Raw genomic sequence first — 20540 nt, 5'->3', positions numbered from 1 at the left:
AGGAAATATATTGTTTTAGCAAATAAATATTATATCTAATTTAGCCACACTTCCACTCTCTTTCTCTAAAGCACATCTTACTAGTTGCATTATTATTACCATGCAGTTGGTCCAAAATGACAGCCAATGCTTCGTGTATATTAACAGGAACACATAAAAACTGCTTTTAAGTAAAAGGGCCATTCCTATCATAGTCTTCAGTGATATAAATCTTTGTTTTTGCCAAAATGTTGTGATGAAAAACACTTTCCTCTTTTCAAAGCTTGCCTACATCGACTCAATTTTAATTAAAATTCACATGATTATTTAAGGAAGCAGGCATATCAAGCCGCAGATGTTCCAGAGCTGAATGAGGGAAAAGACCATGCTTAAAAACTTATAACAGTCACTGATTTTAAGTGAAAAGAGCGCCTGGTATTGAGGATTTAAAAAAAAAACCCTTTGGTTTGACAACATGTACCTTCACTGAGAAAATGAAGGGACATTGTTTTCCTCAAGTAAATGACTCTAAACATCTGTGAATCTTTTTTTCCATCTTTTTCAGCTCCGAGACACTAAATCTGTCAGTCAGAATACAACACTTCTTCATTTCCTGGCTGAGAAGTGTGAAGAGAGCTACTCTGAAATTTTGAGGTTTCCAGATGAACTGGAGCATGTGGAGAACGCTAGCAAAGGTACGTCTGTCTGCCTGTGTAGTATGTCTCAAGACTTTCCCAGTCACAGACCAGTTTGCTAATACCACTATAGACATCTTTACTGTGCTATTACCACAGCACATCTTAAACTGGAGTGGAATTTGCAACCATCTAGATATCAACGTATTTTATAGTTTAACCAGTTTAAAATATCCCCGATGGTGTATGTTCTTATAGTCTCTTACTTTTGTGAGCATTATGGTAGCTCATACTGAGTTAAAATGATGTAATTAAAGTACTATAATTAAAGTACTGTATGGACACTTATACATTTCATCCTTGGACGTCAGTCGGTACTCTGTCTCTGTGACAGGAATAGAGTTGTTTGTCTGACCACACTGTCATTCAGCCTGTCAATAAACTAATTCCACTTTAATTCTATTCTCAAGCAATTGGTGGAATCCCTGCAGGCTTATTTACTTTGTTAGTCTCGTAATTGGTTATTTAATCTAATTCAACTAATTATGTACTTGACTGGGACTGCCAGCCATTGTGTAAGTGGGCTGAATAGTCTTCAACCGCTGCATATATTAAGATGTCCATGTGCACACATTTTGAATTGTATCAATTTTGTCATTTCATGGAAATGAATTATTCAAGGAGAAACCAATTAGTTGTGTGAGACCAGTAAATAAATGCCTCTTGGGAAAAAACCAAACTTCAGGATCTATTTAAGAAGTAGGGATGCAAAAAGCGGTTTACTCGGCATCTCACTTACACCACATACTGTCCATTCATCAATCATCCCGTATAGTACATTACACTGGATTTTCAAGCAGGCGGTCTCCCGTTCACATTTTTACACAAAATATGCTAATGTACCTACAGGTCATCGTAGTCAAAATGGTATCTTTGTTTTTTTTATTCGTACATGTGCATTATTTGATATATGTTATAGAATTTATAACAAGCTCAGAAACCACAAAAATTGAAACATCTCTTCTTTTGATCGGTTAAAAAGCTCTAAAGCTGACAGTACCTGCACTTTTGGCTTGGATGACATTAACAGTTTTTACACCCACTAGTTTGATTTTAATGTATTGTTGTTGCCTACTTTCAGAGGAAGTTCACAAATGTTTATGGTAACAAGAGCACAGTTAATAATGTTCCTCAGGGACATATTAGGTCCCTGAAGGTTAATTGCTTGACGCTATTTCCTGATCTTTTACAAGGTTTTGGTCTCATTTTAGGCAAACTGACTATAGAAAATGTATTAAAATGGTTTATTCATCTTAATTTCATCTGAATGCACATTGTACAATCTAACAGTTTAATATAAAATCAGAACTACTTTCACATTTATTGAAAGCTCTTTTTCATGTTACATTACTTGAACCGCATACTGTTTAATGATTTATTGATATAAACATCCATGGAAAAAAAATAATGTTATTGTTTCTTTGGAAACCTTTTGGCTTTGTTAGAATTGTCATATTAAGTCTATACAATATAATTAGCATTTACCCTACAAAATAAAGTAATTTCATATAGAGTAATATGGAGCTGCACAGATGACCTTCATCCTCTCCTAAATATATATATTTATTATTTCTTACAGTAAATCTCAGGTGTACAAGCATATGATTTCTGATTGTAAATTGTTAGAGGCTTTTAGAGAGCGGCTGATTTAAAGTGACGTAGGGAGTGATGTGTGACATGAACGTATAATGAATACACTGGTTTAAAAGTACAGTTAATAAGCCTCATTCGTAAGGGCAGTCAATCCTGTCTAATGTCAGTAGGAAATCGTAGTTTGTTTTTGTTTCCTTGATTAGCTACTTTAGTGTTCTCTAGTCTAAAGGGTTTTTTAAAAAAATTACAGTACCGCAACACCACTGAGTTATCGTGTCAGACTGTGCAGCTTATTCGATTCGTTTCGCTGCCAGTCGTAGTCCAGTCTGTTTGTTTTTAAAAGTTTGGGTTACCCAAAAAGGCAGTTCAACTTTTTTATACCTTATAGGCTGTCTTGTTAGGAGGAATGTGTGTACCATAATGGAGATTAGAGGGTAACAATAACTAAGTCCAGCACATGTGAATGTTCTCAATGGAGACCCTTCATTCCTCATAGGATTCAGCTATTTTCAAAGCTTACCTCTGTAAAGGTCAATTTTAATTAAAATCCACGATTATTTAAGGAGGCAGCAAGTTGCAAATGTTCCAGATCTTAATGAGGGAAAGGCTCCTCCTTTTTCCACCTTAAGCAGTTCACTGTGGACATATAGTTTTAAAGAAATGTTACTATGAAACATGTGAACTTTTAGTAAAATAAGTACCACACTTTACATTTTACTTTATTCTGCTATCCAAATGACAATCAGGCACTTCAACATTAACAATAACAAAAAAAAAACTATGACACTGGCTAAATTATTTGCTTCTGTAATTTCAAAATTAACTGTTCTCTGCTCAGCAAAAGGATACTTCACAACAAAATGGTAGCAAAATTATCAGTATTAACTATATTTTTCATTAGGAATGTGGAGCAGCACTTCTACTTAGACAATGTGTCACACGTTTTAACGAGGACCCAAATGCAGATGCTAGGAGAATAAACTTAATGAAAGCAAGCCGTTTAGTAAGGCTGCACAAAATCAAACGAAATAAAAAAGGCAACATGAGACTCAGACTTTCACTAACAACAAACTGGGCAAAACTAAACACAAAGAACATGGAACATGGACGAGAACGATGGAGGTAGAACTGACAATCTGGCCAAAGGCAAGGGGAGACTGGGACAATATACACACAATAGGGTAATCAGGGAAGTGGAGGCAGCTGGGACAACAGGAGGAATAAATCAGTAACAAGAGGGAAGCGAAACTGAACACAATGCACATGAGACGAGAGTCTGTCAAAATAAAACAGGAAGTGACAAGCGCACTCAGACTGACTAGACACAGAGAGAGACGAGACGGGCTGGGGACGTCACAGGAGATAATTAAGCAGTTACAGCAGGCAAGTGCTAATGAACGGTGCAATTTGTAAATGGGTTATACTCAAATATGAGATTGTCATGGTGGAAAGAGACACCTTTAGACCATGGCAAGAGTGAGCATAACACAAGCCACATGGTGGTCATCAGCAAACTCTTTCTGGCAGATGTCTTGTAGCAAACAAGTGTTTCCAAATGGGCTATTTAAGCTGCTCTGCAGAGGCACAAAAAACAGGCTAGGGTAAGGACTGGAAACGCAGTGGTTTGCCACTGAAACTTGAGTGCAGCAGACAAAAGTCAAGCTGACTTCCCTTCAAAAATGGAAGAGACCCAGCAGCTCCATCAGCTCAGAATTGGCAGAAATCAGTGAGACCCTGGTATACTTGCCTACAGTTCAGAGAAGTCTGCTCAAAAGGACCCTTTAGGGAGGATTTGTGGCCAGAAGAGCAATTCCTCAGTTACTGTTGCACCTATTTTTGAAAACGCAAGAACTACGATACAGAAAAAATGCCCTCCCTAAAAATGTTCTGGAATGATGAGCCAAAATGCAAAATATTTGGCAGTTTGTCTGCTGAAGGACTTGAGGGCTCCAAAATAAAGCATGTCTGCAGGCAACTGTGAGATTCTTTGCACGATAGAACTTTTACTGGTCTTGTAAATCCTAAGCTCACAGGCAAATTCTTATCCATCACACAGTACCATCAAGGACACATCCGGCCAGGCACAAATTCATTCTGCAGCATGACAACAGCCTAAAACATGCAATCAGAGTTATACTGAAATGTTTTTGTGCACTGATAATATGATTCCCAGAGAGCCCTTACATAGTCTCAGATGTAAACATGCACGAAACACTTTGTATATACCTTCTGCACTTTGTGTGAAATTAACTGTTCAGTTCATTACTTTCATATATGCGGACCCTGTTAGTGGGAATAACACAGGGGAATACTGTTACATATTTTTCATTTAAATAAGTCTCACCACACTTCTACTTTTCACTTCTACTGCACAATCCATTATATTCTTGCTGTGAGAGGAAGCGCTTAAAACAAACAAAATATAAGCACAATCGTAATGGCGTGCACAACATTTAATAGTGCAATACTACATTTTCTCCTCCGTGGTCACCATAATTATTTTTGATAATTCTTTCAGAATCAAACATTTTAAATGTATTTTGACTAAAAAGATTTCAGTACGGGACAAAGCACCAGCCTTTGGCAGAATATTGATAAAGCCACTGTGATTCATTTGAAAACAGCCAAGAAAGTTCTACTTTTTGAGAAATTACATGTCCAGAGGACTTCATATTGTTGATTCATAATCTGTTATAACATGACTATAATTAACTTGTTTGTTTAGATTTGCACAGACTGACACAAACAATGTACAGTACACAAGAGTGAGACTAATTCAAATAGATTTGTATGATTTTATTTTCAGACTATTCTTTCAATATTATTCTAGTCAAATAGGATGGCAAACTAATGATGCTGCCATTTTTGCACAACGTTTGGTAGTATTTCCTGCAGGCATTAATAATTCAGCACGCCATCATACGGACTGATTAATTGAATGCTCAAACTAAGTAATTAATGGGAACTGTTGCAGTATTGCAGTAGACTGTGGAACAGGATAGGCAAACCATTAATGTGCATTACAAAAAACATCAAATAAAGTGACTTGGCTGCTGATTTTGGTAAACCTTTACTTTAACTGTACTACATTTACTTTCATTTAACAGTTATATTTGTGTGCATTTGGTTAATAGTTTGTTTTAGGTTGCCCCTTTGATAATAATCCTACAGTAGTTAGCTGTATGAGCTGTGGAAAGTGTATGTTGTGGCTGCAAGGTTTTTTACTCAAACAATGTAAATGCTCAAAATTTCAGCAGCTTTATTAATAATTCAGCTGCCCAGCACACACAGTGGAGTCCTGGCTTGTTCTTCGACATAAAGCAGCATTCTAGGCAAATCTTTTTCTAGGATGATGCACTGTGGGCAATACTGAGGCTAGATAGTCGTTCTGTGTATAAACTGTATATCCTTTCATTTATAAATATATTATTGAGTGTTGAAACTCTAATCATTTGAAATGTAGCGATAGAGTCTATTATTTTCATACCCCTGACCCCATCTTAACAGGAGTGGCAATGGCTGGAGAGAAGTGTCATTGGCCAATTTGCCTTGTTAAATTCCCCCAGAGATGAATATGTGGGGCCTGACAATGGGAACTAAGTCTGTGTGGTGATTCCACTCAATCAGTGGTGCACTGACAATCTGTCTTGACAATCCGGGAAAAGAGGAAATATGACACAAATGTTCTCATAAATCTATTTAGTATAAGGCATAGCCAAGGGCAAAGTACTTTGGAGCCTGTGAGAGGGAAAATGGAGAATGAGGGGAGAAAAAAAAAAGATGAACTCTGAGGATATTAATACCGCTGTGAATATATCTATTATCCACATTCATTTCAAGGCACTGCAGCATAATAAAGCAGTGCCCATTTCCCATTTAAACTCAGAGCAGTACTTGGCTCTGTATTACGTAGACAAAATGCCTTTCTCGATATGGTGGGACACAGAAAGGATCATTTGTCTTTTAGTTTTTGTGCAGTTGCATAGAATCATTGGGTTGAGAAGATATTCCTCCCTTGCCAGTCCAGGGATGGGAGGGTATCTTACTGAAGTCAGCTGCAGAAACTTGGGGAATGTGAAGAATAGACATTATTCAAATCAAATAAGTACTGCTGCAATAGACAAAAAGCTTATTTATTTCTCTTTTTGGCCAAGAGACTTGCTTTTCGTTATTAGAAACCCAAGTTGACTCATGCAGACAGACAGACAGACAGACAGACAGATCACTTGCTGTTAAAGCGATAGTACTCCTGTGTAAGAAACATAGACCTATTTACCTGGTTTTAGAGCTTCATTTGTTATCAGGTCTGTTTCCCTTGTGGGTACCTTATTCAGCACCAAAGAGGCATTCCCCAGTTTTGTCATCAGTTCTACTTTTTTTCTGTTTTGTGTGGTGCATTTGCATTGGATAAGGAAAGACTGTGTTATACTCACACTCAGATAGGATTTCAGGGCAATATTAATTTGATTAGCACAATATAATTATATTCTAATAATATTCATCAAATGGAACTAAAATGAAATGGGTCATTTGGCAAATTTTCACTTGTATTTTAGGCACTTTTTGTTCTTTATTTAGACTATAAAGGTGCAGATTTGTGCTTATTATTGCTCTCATACAACACCTCAGTGTTATATAAGATCGTTATCAGTATTTTTATGGACATGGCAGATTCACATGCTAATAAGTACATAACCTCTGAAAATGTTAGAAACTACTAAAGGTCTCCAGGTAATACTAGGTTGGATGAGTCTTGAGCCACCCCAAGCAGTGAAAAACAACAACAGTAATCTATTTCACAGACAGTTAAATCTTCCTTTGTAGATTTGTAGGCACACTTTTCATTCTTGCTTAAAAGTAATTGAATGACAATCTGACTTAGGTGCATATTAATATTCTCAATGGGATTTCCATTTGCCTTTTAATTATGGGAGTTAATAGGGTGTAGTATGGGGCTCGCTGTTGTAATTTATAAAGTGGCAAATCTGAAGAAACTTTTTAATATCTATTTTAACATGTAATTAATGTGATTTATACAGTTGTTTTACAAAGAATATCATTTTAATTTACAAGCTTTGGTAAACTGTCCACAAGAGCTGAATTCCTTTGGGATGCCTCCGGCTGTAGAGAAGCTGGTCATGACTTTGGAAACTTTGAAGGTAGAAGCACCTGATCTCTAAGGAACATAACCTCGGTCCTTGATGGAGATTCACCTACCAGTGGTACATTGACCTAGAGTGCACACCTGAGACAACAGTAGACTGGCTTTGTCTTTGTACTTATAAATCCTAATCAAAGGGTGGTTTTAAACCCCTTTGAACATCTATAGAAACACTGAAGATTTCAGCTCACTGATGCTGTCTACAAGGAAAAAAGGAGAGGAAGTGGCCTACTCCTGACACGCAGAGCTGGTAGAAACATTGTGCACACCAAGATGACTTACTCGAGTCACATTTTTCGTTTGCTTCTTAGTAAATCTCCCATCAGACTTAAATGCTGAAAACCTATTTAGAACCAAAACACACATTAGCTAATCGACAACCTTTTTTCATTTTGAAATATGACTTGAAGAAATGTTGTTTAAGAACTATTTAAAAAGAGGTGATTTTATTATTGAATAAATTAGAGATGGCACGATACCACTTTTTTATGACCGATACCGATACCGATATCATAAATTTGGATATCTGCCGATACCGATATGAATCCGATATAGTGTTTTTTAATCAACAAAACTGTTTTTTTTTTAAATATCTTGCTGCATTTTGTATAAGTTCATACTCAAGTTTAAAACAACAACTACACTAGAGCTATTCTGTTATACCTGTATGCAAAAAAAAAAATTTTCATAGTTCAGCAATACTGATCAATCTAATAAACTTAAACCTACACCATCCTCCCTATTCTGGTATTTTAAAGAGTACTTAGCGTAAATATTAAGCAACCTAACTAATAGGGTTCCAACTCCCAGCAACAACAAAAATAAATAAATAAAAAATAGGGAACCACCCCTCACGCTCCACCTCATGATGCTTAATCGACGTAATCAACCTTAATTTGATGCAGTGTGAAAAAAAATGCACAGAAATCAATTATTTTTCAAGAAATATTAAATAGATTCAACATCTTTCTTCAACAAAATTGCAGACTGCACAGATGGTACCTTCCCAAAGTAAAAAGTACTATAGCTTACTAGGGTATATATATTAGACTTAATAGTCACTATATACAGTAATGGACTTCTATTCATTTTACATCAAATTAAAACTTTGGGTGTCAGATAATTATTTATTAAAAGCTAGACATTTTAAATGAGAATAAGAAAGAAAAGTATGTCTTTGTGCCCCCTTTTCCCTGTTAATGCCCTATCGGCCCCCCTGGCTAAACTTTGCTAGATCCGCCCCTGCACAGTTACCAGCGTCAGCTGTAGAAAAAGATCCTCGAGTAGAAAGTAATATTAAATAAATTCTAACAACAGCTGATCAAGCTTAAACGTGCTGCTGTTGTTCAGCCGATGGTTTCCTCTTTCTGGTGCAAAGTGGGCCAAAAACAAACCAGAGAGACGGACTCGCGACAGAAAAGCCGATCAGCTGATCATTAAGCAGTTTCATGATTGAAGTAGCAGCGAGAAGAGGCAGTCGCTCCATATATCGTTTGGTAAGCTTAACGCAGGAATGCTTTACAAACATTCAGAGATGGACTTACACACTTGCTTTACTTCTCTCGGGGATAACTTTGTCGGAGATGAAATGCCGGGTTGCTAGCGAAGCTCCACATGCTATCCAGACCACCGACAGGTCCCGCATGCCACAGCTGCTCTATCACCTGATGCATACTGCTCCGACGTGCTAACGTTCTGAGGTGAGTTACGGCGTGTTGCAAGTTTTGTGAGGTGCTTTCGTGATATTTAATGGATCGGATTACATTTTTTATTTTTCTCCGATATCCGATCCAGTAATTTAGGTCAGTATCGGACCGATACGTAATATCGGATCGGTCCATCTCTAGAATAAATATTCTTTAGTGCTATATAGGGCTGCCACAAACGATTATTTTGATAGTCGACTAGTAACCAATTATTTTTGCGATTAGTCGACTAATCAGATCATCATCCATTGAACGTAAAAGTACAGCTTATTGCACCAGCAGCATCTGCTCTTATATAACTATCATTAGCTTACAGCTTTAAGTGTTTAAGGTCTGTGCTAACTAAAAATAAAGACAAGATGATAGTTTATTAAATTTGAATGAAATTTGCAGATTGTTTCAGTGAAGTTTAATAAACTCCTTGCTATCTAAAATATAACAGGACACCGGAGCAAATTCTCCAGCATCTCACACTTCTGATGATCAGCTGTCTGCTTGACATTTATTCAGCTGTGCAAAAACTATAACTTTAATCTCAGCCAAACCGATTTACTCAGGAACAAATAAAATACTGAAAAAAGCCAAACAATAACATTGTTAAGTTATCTAAGTGGCTCATATATCATGTTTAACCTGAGCAGCGAAAGATGGCGGTGGGTTTGAAGACGATCTGCCGGGAGTCCGGTGTTCTCACGGCTCTAGTTAGCCTAGCCCCCGGCTAGCTATCGAGCTAGTGGGTAACAGACGTCTCCGAAAACGTCGGAGCGCTTTTGAAAGTATGTGGCGTCTTGATAAACTGAGCAGATATTTGAGGTTTACACAGCTACATTCTCGCCTGAAAATATGTTAAACGTTTATTTTATGACCCAGAAAGAATAATAAGAGTAACATTAAAACTAACTAGCTGCCGCCATTGTTGTAAACTGAGCTGGGCTGCGCTATGAATTCTGGGACACAGCTTCTTCTTCTTCTTCGGGGTTTAACGGCAGCTGGCATCCTTGTACATGCAGTGCTGCCATCTTCTGTTTCAGTCCGTTATTACACTCTTAAATCCTACTACTTATTCCTGCGTCTTTTGGGATCTTACAAAGCTTCAAACGACGCGTCGACTATTAAATCAGTCGTCGATGATTTTGATAATCGACGTAATTGTGACTAGACGACTAATCGTGGCAGCCCTAGTGCTATACAAATAATTACAGCCTTGGGAGTCCTGAAAGTTGCTTTAAACTAGACATAAATAGTGTATTTTTTAAATACCATAGCAGGAATGCTTTCATTATTTGCAACCTTAGCCATCAACTTTATGCTATGATAATTGTAAAAAAAAAAGATAGTTTGCTGCATTGTAAACACTAAATGCACATTGTTGATTTAAACATGTGATGCACACCGATACCAATATCAAGTACACTTGACCAGTAGTCATCTTAACAGCCACCATGACTAGAAATGGAAACAATTTTCTTACTTGTTGCTGAAAGTATACCCTTCCCTGGACCTGAAAGTAATAGAGGAGGATCAGCGAGGCCAGCAGTGTAAATGGACAGTCTGTCATGAAGAATATTAGGAACAGGAAACAGACCTGTCTAGCTCCACCAGCACAGGATGAGTGATGAGCTCTAGAGAGTTTTCGTTTTTTCTGTGCTCACTTCATGGTGGATGAGTAGTTCATTGTAAGAGCAAAACAACTATTCTCTTTCTTCATTTTTTTTGTTCTTTTTATTTTTTCTGTCCATCTCCCTTTCCCTCCACCTCTGATTTCTTACATCACCACTTTGGCCAGTGAGTATGACTGTAGACAGAGATAGACGCATGCAGGGAGGCCAGCAGCCCTGCTTAGCATCAGGCTTCAGTCTGTGGCAGGAGAATTCAATGAGAGCTGACAATGAGACCAGGAATGAGAATAATGCTTTTTGCCAGTCTAGAAATTCAGGCTGTCGCAGTAGACCATTTTCAATGCTGGGAGTGTTCCAGTAGCTGAGGTGAACAAGGAAGCTCCATTTAAAAAAAAAAACTAGATTTTTCTATACTAACACAGCAAGAACCATTCTTTCCTTAAGATGAAAATAATTGTAACATAATTGCAATAATTTAATATCTGAGCAGATAATATTGCACAATTATTGTTATAATGACATATTTTTTCCTCAAAAAATGTACATGATTTTTAATAGAAAATATAGTTTACTGCTTTTGCAGATCTCTGTTTCATTTACATATATATATATGTTAAGGACTGCAGGCCTTCATAGTATTTATGTACCACAACATCATTTTTAGGGGTGAGGCAATGTTTGTTTGCAAGATAGCCCTACAGTTGACCATTTACTAATTGCACTAGTATGTGGACCTTCAAGTATGTAGGGAATGCTCCAGTACCGCTCAGATAAATGTTACAATATTCTGTACTCCTCAGAGATTTCGGTCTCCATGTAGCAGTTTCATGAAGTCATTACAATGCTCGACATTTCCATTGACTCCGAATATTATCACAAAGCTTGATTTATATGGTATGCATTGTGCAATGACAAAAGCATATGACATGATGCATTTGACCTGTCATAGCAAGGTTTAAGCAACAGAACTAAGAAGTCATTGACAGGAGTTTTTACTAAACATTGGGGAACTTTGAAGTTGTTTTTCATCTAGAGAATTGTGATAGCATGTCTGTCAGGCTATTCTGATAAGAAAGATGATGACGATTGTTGTACAAATGAGCCGGAAATTGAGTTTTCTCTGAGGTGATCCCTGCACTCTCCTGATAAGGCCCTGTTGCAACATTACAATAACAAGTGCAAGGATTTGTGATATTAACTGACTGAAAGAGCGTAATCCACTGTACAATATGCCCACCCAGTTAAGGATTTATGTTATGTGCTTGTGTGATGCTTCAGTGGTAAGGTCTATATTTAATAGGCTAAGCTTGCCAAATAGGTATGACACTATTGTTCAATAGTCATTTTGGCATCAATGCATTTACTTTTTATTTACCCAGTCATTTACTTTTAGTTCAAAAACTGGAATATAAAATTTTATTTTTGAAGCCCAGACTGTTGAACACTTCACTTCTAAATACGGTGTGGAAAAAAGTATTTTTCATTTGGATTCAGAAGTCAACTTATAATAATCTAACACAGAAAACAGTGTTTTTATAGCCGAATGCCACAAACGACTTTGAAAAACAGGATAATGTCAAACAAAATAGCAGAGTGCTAATAATTTTACACAAGGACAATCAGTGATTAATTAATATCAGGCAAATTTTATACCCAATTCCACAGATTTTTTTTTCTGAGTGTCAGGAAGCAACTAACAAGCCACTTGTTGAAAGAACTTCAGATGTTCAAAAAGTTTGCTCAAAAATCATTTGTGCTTTAAATAAATGGGGAAATTAATTTCAAACTACACTTTTAATTGCAAATTTTCTGTCAGATGGGAATAGAGAAATTACTTCCACCATGACGCGGAGGAAAAATACACATTATAACAGACATGCTATTTACCCAGAAAAGCAACACATAATTTACTGACTAGGTGGTCATTGCGGTAAAGTGCCTCTGTTTTGCTCTCCATGCTTCACTGCATGCTCTGCCTCTATTGACCACTGTTTGAGAAAACGTGTCTTTGGATGAAATGCTGTCATAAGAATCTGAGCAGCTTTCGCCATCTCCTGTGCAATTGTGGGGGTGAGAATTGATTCTGGATTCTAAATTGAGTATTTTTTTTTATCATGGGTTTTCATCAATATATAAGAGCATAGGCAAACATGACAGTGCTACTCACTGGAGTCTTACTAGGCCCAGGGGAACAGATTCCTATGTGTCCCTTTTAGTTAACACATGCCACTGCGTGAAGATTCCACCATCACTCCTTTTTTAACCCTTTAAGACCTGCCATAGAACCAAGTCCGCCAGAGCTTATAGCATATTTTTACATGCTGTGGAGCCATTTTTTGGAGCATTTCAAGTTGCTATACATCAATACAACCATTATAGCCCAGATTTTAATAATATGTCTGCATTAAGTGCATACTAATTACATAAATTGCAAAAAAGTGCAATAAACTACAAAGAAATTTAAAATCATTTTTGATTTTTTAACATATATTTCTAGTTAGAGAAATTTAAGAGGCTTATCCCTCAAAACTGTAAATACAAAAAAGTTGCACAAACTAGTTTCCCACCAAAGGAAATTTATTTTAAGTGTCTTCATAGTTTTATTTTTGAAATACACCAATTTTTATATACTGCAGGAAAAACGAAAATAAATATTACAGTGCAAATTTGCAAAATAACAGCATATGCATCAAAATAAAATATTTCCAGCAGTGCAATATGAGTCCTCAGCATCCCAGAAACGACACAGAAAGTCATAAAGTCAAAGATAACTTTTAAAAACACAAGTATAGGCTCATGAGGCCCTGATGGTAAAAAACTACATTTCCGCAAAATGACGTCACTTCTGGTTTCGGGCAGGTCATGGCGGACATGTGATCGTTCACGCTGATGGACGTAGGAAGTGTTACAAACAGCTGATCGGATCGGCAAAGCGTGTTTCTGGAATATTATGTTTTTGTTGCTGCAAGCGCTTTTTATGCAGTTTTTGCAAAGCTATATGTGGAAGGAAACCGTGACCGAGGACAAGCTGATGGCATAAGATGTAAGTACAACTCCTCCGGTTTCATATGCAAAAAAAACTATTGCGCTAGCTTACGTGGTTGCAGTGCTACCGGATTTAAAAATAGTTACGCCGCTCCGACCGGCTTTAAAGGGTTAATACACCTGAGAGGAACGAAGACGTGGCAGTACATTTGCTGCCTATGTTGAAGCTTTCGCTGTATGTGTTACATTTAGGTCTACCAACATCGTGCTTATCTTCATCTGTCACCTTCCAAATGGTTGTTGCCACACATTTTCTTTACATTATGCAAAATTGTGCACCAGTGACTTGATGATGCTTTACAGCTGAAGTCTGAAGTATGGGGTTGGAATTTTCAACTGGATTGCTCCCTAAAGTTGGACTTCCAACATGGAAAGTCAGAACAGCCGCTTACATTTCCTCGGTTTTCTAGAATCACTACTAGTGCACACCATGCAGAAGTTTACTGTTGTCTGAGCTCTGACTCTAAGGCAAACAGAACGCAGCATTGTAGCAGACTCAGCTATATCGTTGTGAACTAGTTTACAAGTTGGTAAATCATCCATTTTTCCTCATCTTTGTGTATAAAAGCAACTGCTGTTGTTGATCATATACTAGATAAATCCACTATCATATCAGAAACTGCTTCTTTTGTGCTGTATGAACTGTATTGTGTTTGTTTGGCTTTGAGATGTAAATCAGACCAATCTCCTCTAATTTTGTCCTCAGGCCTTGTGAAATGAGTTTAATTTAGCAGCAAGCCCTTTATTTAAAAAATAAATCTAACAGGTCCGCACGATGACCTTTCTCTTACATGTTGACGATTTACATTTTCCACCTTCTTTTTTTTTTACAGCTCTGTGATATGGAGTCACACTGTGCAATCCATATTCAAATATTATTTAAATCAGTTGCTCCACATTTGCATGTGAAATTGAGAATTTGAGGCCAGGTTGCCTGCATACTGAGCAGAGGGATAACCTTCATTGGAGATGGGGATGATATTGCAAATTAATGGGACAGGGTATTAATAATTGTCATGAAAAGGAGGTTCTATATTGCCCACCACCATAACAGAGTGTTTTCCTCCCATGTAATGAGTATGATATCATTTCCACCTCTGTTGCTTTCATCTCAGGAAATAATGATGCTCTCTTCAAATAAAGACAGTTATGGCGTCACTCTTGCATTAAACACAAGAAGGTGGCTTCCACAAAAAATGCCTTTCATATTTAGGGGCAGAATACAAAAACATAAATAAATCGACTTGCCTCAATTTTTCCCAGGAAAACAATACCATAGGTTGTCTGTGCAAGATATGAAGTAACATCATGTTTTAAAGTTCGGCGACCTTTAGTAGCTGTGTGAATTAGTGCATGTAAAATGTCCATTGGTGGGGTAGAAATTTGCACCCCAGTAACCAAGAAAGATATCTTTTATAAATTTAACAAACAGTCGATGCAACTTAAACTGCAGTCTGTTCCTAATCCTAATCAACACACAAGACAACATGCAAGAACTTCAAAGAGCGGGGTCTGTGTGGGCAGTTCACACCTTTTGCGAGACTTCGTTTTCTTCTTTTGACTGTAGCTAGTTCTTCATATCTATAGCAGGTCGTTATCATGCTGCAGAAGGAATTTAGTGGTCAGTCACATGTCGACCCAATGGTACTGCATAATGGACAAGACCAACACTATATCCGTTATACTCCATATTTATTTATAGCATTATTATATGCCACTACAATGTGGTTATTACTTGTAGAGTACTGTCTGACTCTATAGATGGTGCATGGCATAGTTCGAATAACCAAGGCGTATGTATATAAAGATAACCATCTTTACAAGCCAATAATCCAATCAGCAAATTTCCTAATTTTCTGTTAAATTTGTTTATGATAAATTTTGCATGATAGGTGAAGAACGAGGTCAAGTACGTGAAATTTCTTTTCAGCTTCTACAACTAATCTGTAACCCAAGTTATTAAGCAAAATAGTAATAAATAAATAATAATAAAATTTCTGTGTTTGCTATTTAGGTATAGAAGATGACCTAAAATGTTTATTTTATTTTATTTGCATAGCTTAAAGCTATAGTTTCCTAAAGCTCCACTGTTCATTTGGGTTTATTCATTATTGTGTATTACAACTGATATATAATTTTCAAAGTCCATGCAAGTTGTAATCCACTATTTTGACCATGATTCAAATATCGTGATTGTAAAAATGTGAATACCTGTTTAATGGTCAGCTGCAATTCAGGTGTCTTGCTATCACCAGTTTTCCTCTCCTTTGCCTTGACATGGCATACCAGCTGAGACCTGCTCTTTACCGAAAGGTCTGTTTTTATTCCACCAAATGAAGCAGAGGTAAGAAGGGACAGAATCGATTGTTGCAGGCCAAATTGAACCTGTGTCGAGCTGCAGGCAGCCACAAGATAAAGCCTCTGACGCTGTCTGCTGTGTTTATCATCAGGTGGCCTTTTCTGTGTGTGCTATGCTGCGATTTTGATGTGTTAAGTCATAATAGGGGAGCCACCATTCTTTGGAGGGGCTGCCAATAAAATCTCAGACAGAGGGGATTATGTTTCATGTCAGCCCATTATTGTTTCCAGCTTCCCCTGTACACTTTTTTCTTTACCTGGAGAGGCCTCTGCCTCAGTTTTGCAGCTTTCTATTCTCCTCTGCCCTGCTTACCCTTTGTTTATATTAAGAATGAAAACTTTTAAATGCTGCTAGTCTTCACTTTGACCAGTTAAGTATTATATAAGGGCATGTTCCTCACTGATTTTTTTTTCCGCTTTGAAATCCATCAGTCCAACTTAATCAAATACATGGTACAAACCTAAGTAATTCTAAATAGCTGAAGACACAGCAGTCCAATTCTGTTTTTCTGCTGGCTCAGTCCTCATTTAGACTGTTTGCATTTTTGTCAGAGAAAGCTTTGTTTAATATTTGGTAGAGAGAGGAATATGGTGTGGGATTTCTTATGTATTTATTTTTTTAAGTAATTGGGCTCAGCCACCTCCTAATTGTTGTAGTAACTGGTCTGACACTCCTTGTGATTGTTGGTCTCCATCAGATTGCCATAGTCCCCCATAGTTTACATGGAAGACATCAGGTTGTCTGCAAACCGTTGCCGACTACTGGCCAAGCTGTACTTAAACCTGAAAAAGTGAAAAGAAATCAACATCATCATCAAATGAACAGAAATCAAAAATACTTCCCTTCAAAGTAATAAATAAATGAAAAACATTCTTGGATGGTTTAGAAACATTCAGCCGTTTAGGTCCTTGCACAGAAGCTTACCTGTACACAAATACTGACTCTACAGCTGCCATGGCAACAGGATGGGTCTTTTTTGAGCAGTTTTCTACTCAAGATATACACAAAGGTTCATTGCATGCTACTTTATAACATCATTTGTAAAGGTGATGCTGGTCCTCTGTGTTCACATTTGTTCGTCTGCCATCGTGTGTTATCTTATGCTGCTTGGTACTTGTCACCAGAATAACAACAAATTACCCGACCTAATGTAATGAAATTTTATGGAAAAGTCAAGCTTAGGCAATAAAGGACCCTATTAATATTTATTTAATATTTAGCTGCTTCCTTTAAAATTGTGAGATAGCCAAAAAGCTTCCAAAGGCCAATGCCCTATGCTTTACCAAGATATGAGCAAGTTATTGTTGCTGGCTGTTACCTTACTCTGTCACTTCAGCTGTATGAACTTGAGAAGGGTACATTCATGGTTGTCTATATTTTAATTACGTGTGGCTGCAAAACTATGAATGGAGAGTTTTTGCATATGCATCTTGAGCATGAGCACTTTTTGATTACACAGCAGGACCCCAATTACAGGAGTGACATTTTATTTTAATTTGACTTGCTATTCACAGTTCAAATCAGATGAGGCATTGTCTAAATGAAGTTTAAAACCAAGAAGGAGGGAAAGTCCGCTTGAAATTTGCCTGCAGAAAAACGTTCTCCCTCCTGTGACTGGAATCATTTTATTATAATAATTCCCCCAGGACATATTTTACAGACACATTTATGATACTTAGAAGGTTAAAATTTCATTTAACTGGTGACCTATATTCATGGAGTGTCTAGCGTGCATCTAGAGCAACAACAGCTTTTAGCAAAGCCTAAAGCTGTTGGTTATTACAATAGGGTGACTGGCTGCAAGCTACAAACCCCCCGTAAGTAATGGGTAAATGGGAAAGCACAGTGAGGCTGCTGTGGGCTACTAGATAACAGCAGAAACACCCCAGTATTGTATATCTTTTGCAATTTTAGGTCCATTGTGTTGTTGGTAGTCTTTTGGCACTTGTAGCAGTCCACTCTTTAACTATATATAGATACAGATATAATAACTATATAACCTCTGCAACTACGATCACTTAAAATACCCTTTAACATATTTATTTGTTATGTGATTATCATTTTGTTTATCTATGCATTGCGTCCCAGAATAAATGGTTAACTGATTTAATAATTCCTACAGAATCTTTGCAAATAGAAAGAGTGATTTCAATAAGAATCTCTTCTTTAGCTGACTGAAAGACATTGCTGTAGTGTTGCAGTGCATCTGTCTTTAAAAAGACACTTGCAGATTATATTGGTTCAAAAGTTGGCTACATTGGTTATATAGAAAGAAGTGAAATGGACTAGTGTACAAATTGGCGAAGGCATGTGTGATGTAGACCAAGGAAATTGTATTAATTACCTTAATAATTGGCCCCTACATTAAAGGGATCTCATGGCTTGGTTATTCTTTTGGGGGCCTTTATTTACTTGGTTTTACTTCACTTGTTCTCACTTGTTATCAATAAAAAGCTCTTCCTTAAGGATAAAATGTTCAATTAAATTGGTAGTGGTTGCCATCTGCAAAGGTTTTAGATTACAGTGTGTCTTCTTCACTTGACATGAAGTCACCAGTTTATACCAGATGTGGTCAATAGATAGTATTTTACATGAAAGAGTAAAGTTCTTTACATTTTGCCTCTCATTTACAGAACACCAATACACCAATGTTTGGAACACATTAAACTGTGGCAGCTTCCTGCATTGTGTTATAGCTCTAACATAAAGGAGCAGTCATCCCACCCCTCTCTGCAAAGACAAACAAGTTTATGTAACAAGTGCAGCGTCTAAAACATGAGCCTTCTTTGGGTTTCCACTCACAGTCCCATCCATTGAATTTAGTTGGACAGCAAGCCAATGTTAGAAGCACTATATGTAAAGGATTATGGTACTGACTTAAGATTTCTCTCCACTATTAAAAGGTTTCCTTTATTTCAATTTATATTTTACTCTGTGTGTGCATGCAGGCTTTATATTCAAACTTTCAGTACTGAAGTGGCTTTCAAGGTCCTTTTTCTATTACATTGACTAATGCAAGAGACTAATTGTTTCACATTGTTGCAGGAAACCCAGTCAATTTTCTTAAACTCAGCTATGTGTCAGTTTGTCCTGCCACATATATCACAGTCCGGGATTGCTCCCCATGCTATATTCAACTACTCTGCATGTGGTGGGTAAAAACAAGACAAATAGCCAGTTAATTCATCTCGTAGCTCAAAAGTCTCATTACCCTGCTGATGAGTTTAAGGATTGCCTGAGGTGGAAAGGGACTATGTTTATGGCTCGGCAATCGTGCGTACCAAGTCTCGTCTCCTGAATGAAAAACAAAAGACATGTCAACACTCCAGCCAAATGAATACTGAATACAACCCTGTTTAAATACTTAATGATTCTACGGTTTAAACATGTGTTTCTAAAGGGATCATACGTCCTCTTTATATGGTGACTTCTAAATGAAGACAAATGTGGATTGTGCTGGAATTGATCTGACCTTTCTCATCATGTAAGGGTTATGAATCTTACTGAGTCTACTTTATTAGTGTGATATAGGGACATAGGAAATCCTAATTTTGGTAGCCACATGTAGGTCACAATAAAATTACATGCAGAAGTGGAACAAGCAGCTGGTAACAAAACTATATTAGAAAAAAGGAGGGTTTCGAGCATTTATGAGTTTAAAAAGAAATTAAAAATTTTCTACCAGAAAATGTTTCCACATTTTGTCAGGCTTGCCCATTGATTACATAGCACGCAGCATTAATGTATTTATAAGTGTAATCCATCGTTTCCACGATTTGACCTGCATTAAAGTAAAGATAGGCTGGATATTTTTTGTGCTATTGGAGAAAAAATAATAACCTTTTAAAAAATAGCAACAGAGGTCTAAGAGGAAAGTTGAACTGCTTACACTTCCCAAGCCCCCTGGGCTTTTAGCATGTATGAAGCAAGTGAATATGTTGGGAGAGCCTTAGAACAAAGTGTGGAAGGTGCTTTTTTTCTTTCCTTTTCCAGGAAGAACTGTCAAAAGGCTGCACCCCAAAACACCACTCAAGATTTTGAAAAGAACTATCAATCAATTTCCACTGCTACCCAAAACGCACAAGTATGAGTTGCAAAGATTAGGTTTAAATCCAACCTGCAAAGGTTGCTGCATTAAGAATGAGGACTGTACCTTAAACTGAATAATTTAAAATGTATTCCTGCTTCCACTGCCAAATACCTTGTACACAGCTCCACGGCTTCTAGTGAGTTAGCATATTTAAGACATTCAGTTACCTCCACGTCCTCCTCCTGTTGTTAAGGAACCACCTTAACCAGTCATCCGCACTGGAAGATAAAATCTGTTTGCTAACTGGAGGTGACCTAACGTTTAACAGATATCTCGTCACTATGGCTACTTAG

At 37.2% G+C, this 20540-nt stretch overlaps 1 protein-coding gene across 4 annotated transcripts in view; it reads left to right on the top strand.

The window, feature by feature from the left end:
• Positions 1-20540, top strand: part of diaph2 (diaphanous-related formin 2) — a 356357-nt gene that overhangs the window by 230116 nt on the left and 105701 nt on the right. For all 4 annotated transcript variants that reach the window (XM_026146176.1, XM_026146184.1, XM_026146200.1 and 1 more), the window contains exon 25: positions 545-674. In XM_026146176.1, coding sequence (XP_026001961.1) covers positions 545-674 — 130 coding nt within the window. The remainder of the gene's footprint in view (positions 1-544; positions 675-20540) is intronic.

The sequence above is a fragment of the Astatotilapia calliptera genome, chromosome 2, assembly GCF_900246225.1.
Source record: "Astatotilapia calliptera chromosome 2, fAstCal1.2, whole genome shotgun sequence".
In the NCBI taxonomy this organism is placed as follows: Eukaryota; Metazoa; Chordata; class Actinopteri; order Cichliformes; family Cichlidae; genus Astatotilapia; species Astatotilapia calliptera.
This window is presented reverse-complemented; position numbering and strand designations above follow the sequence as displayed.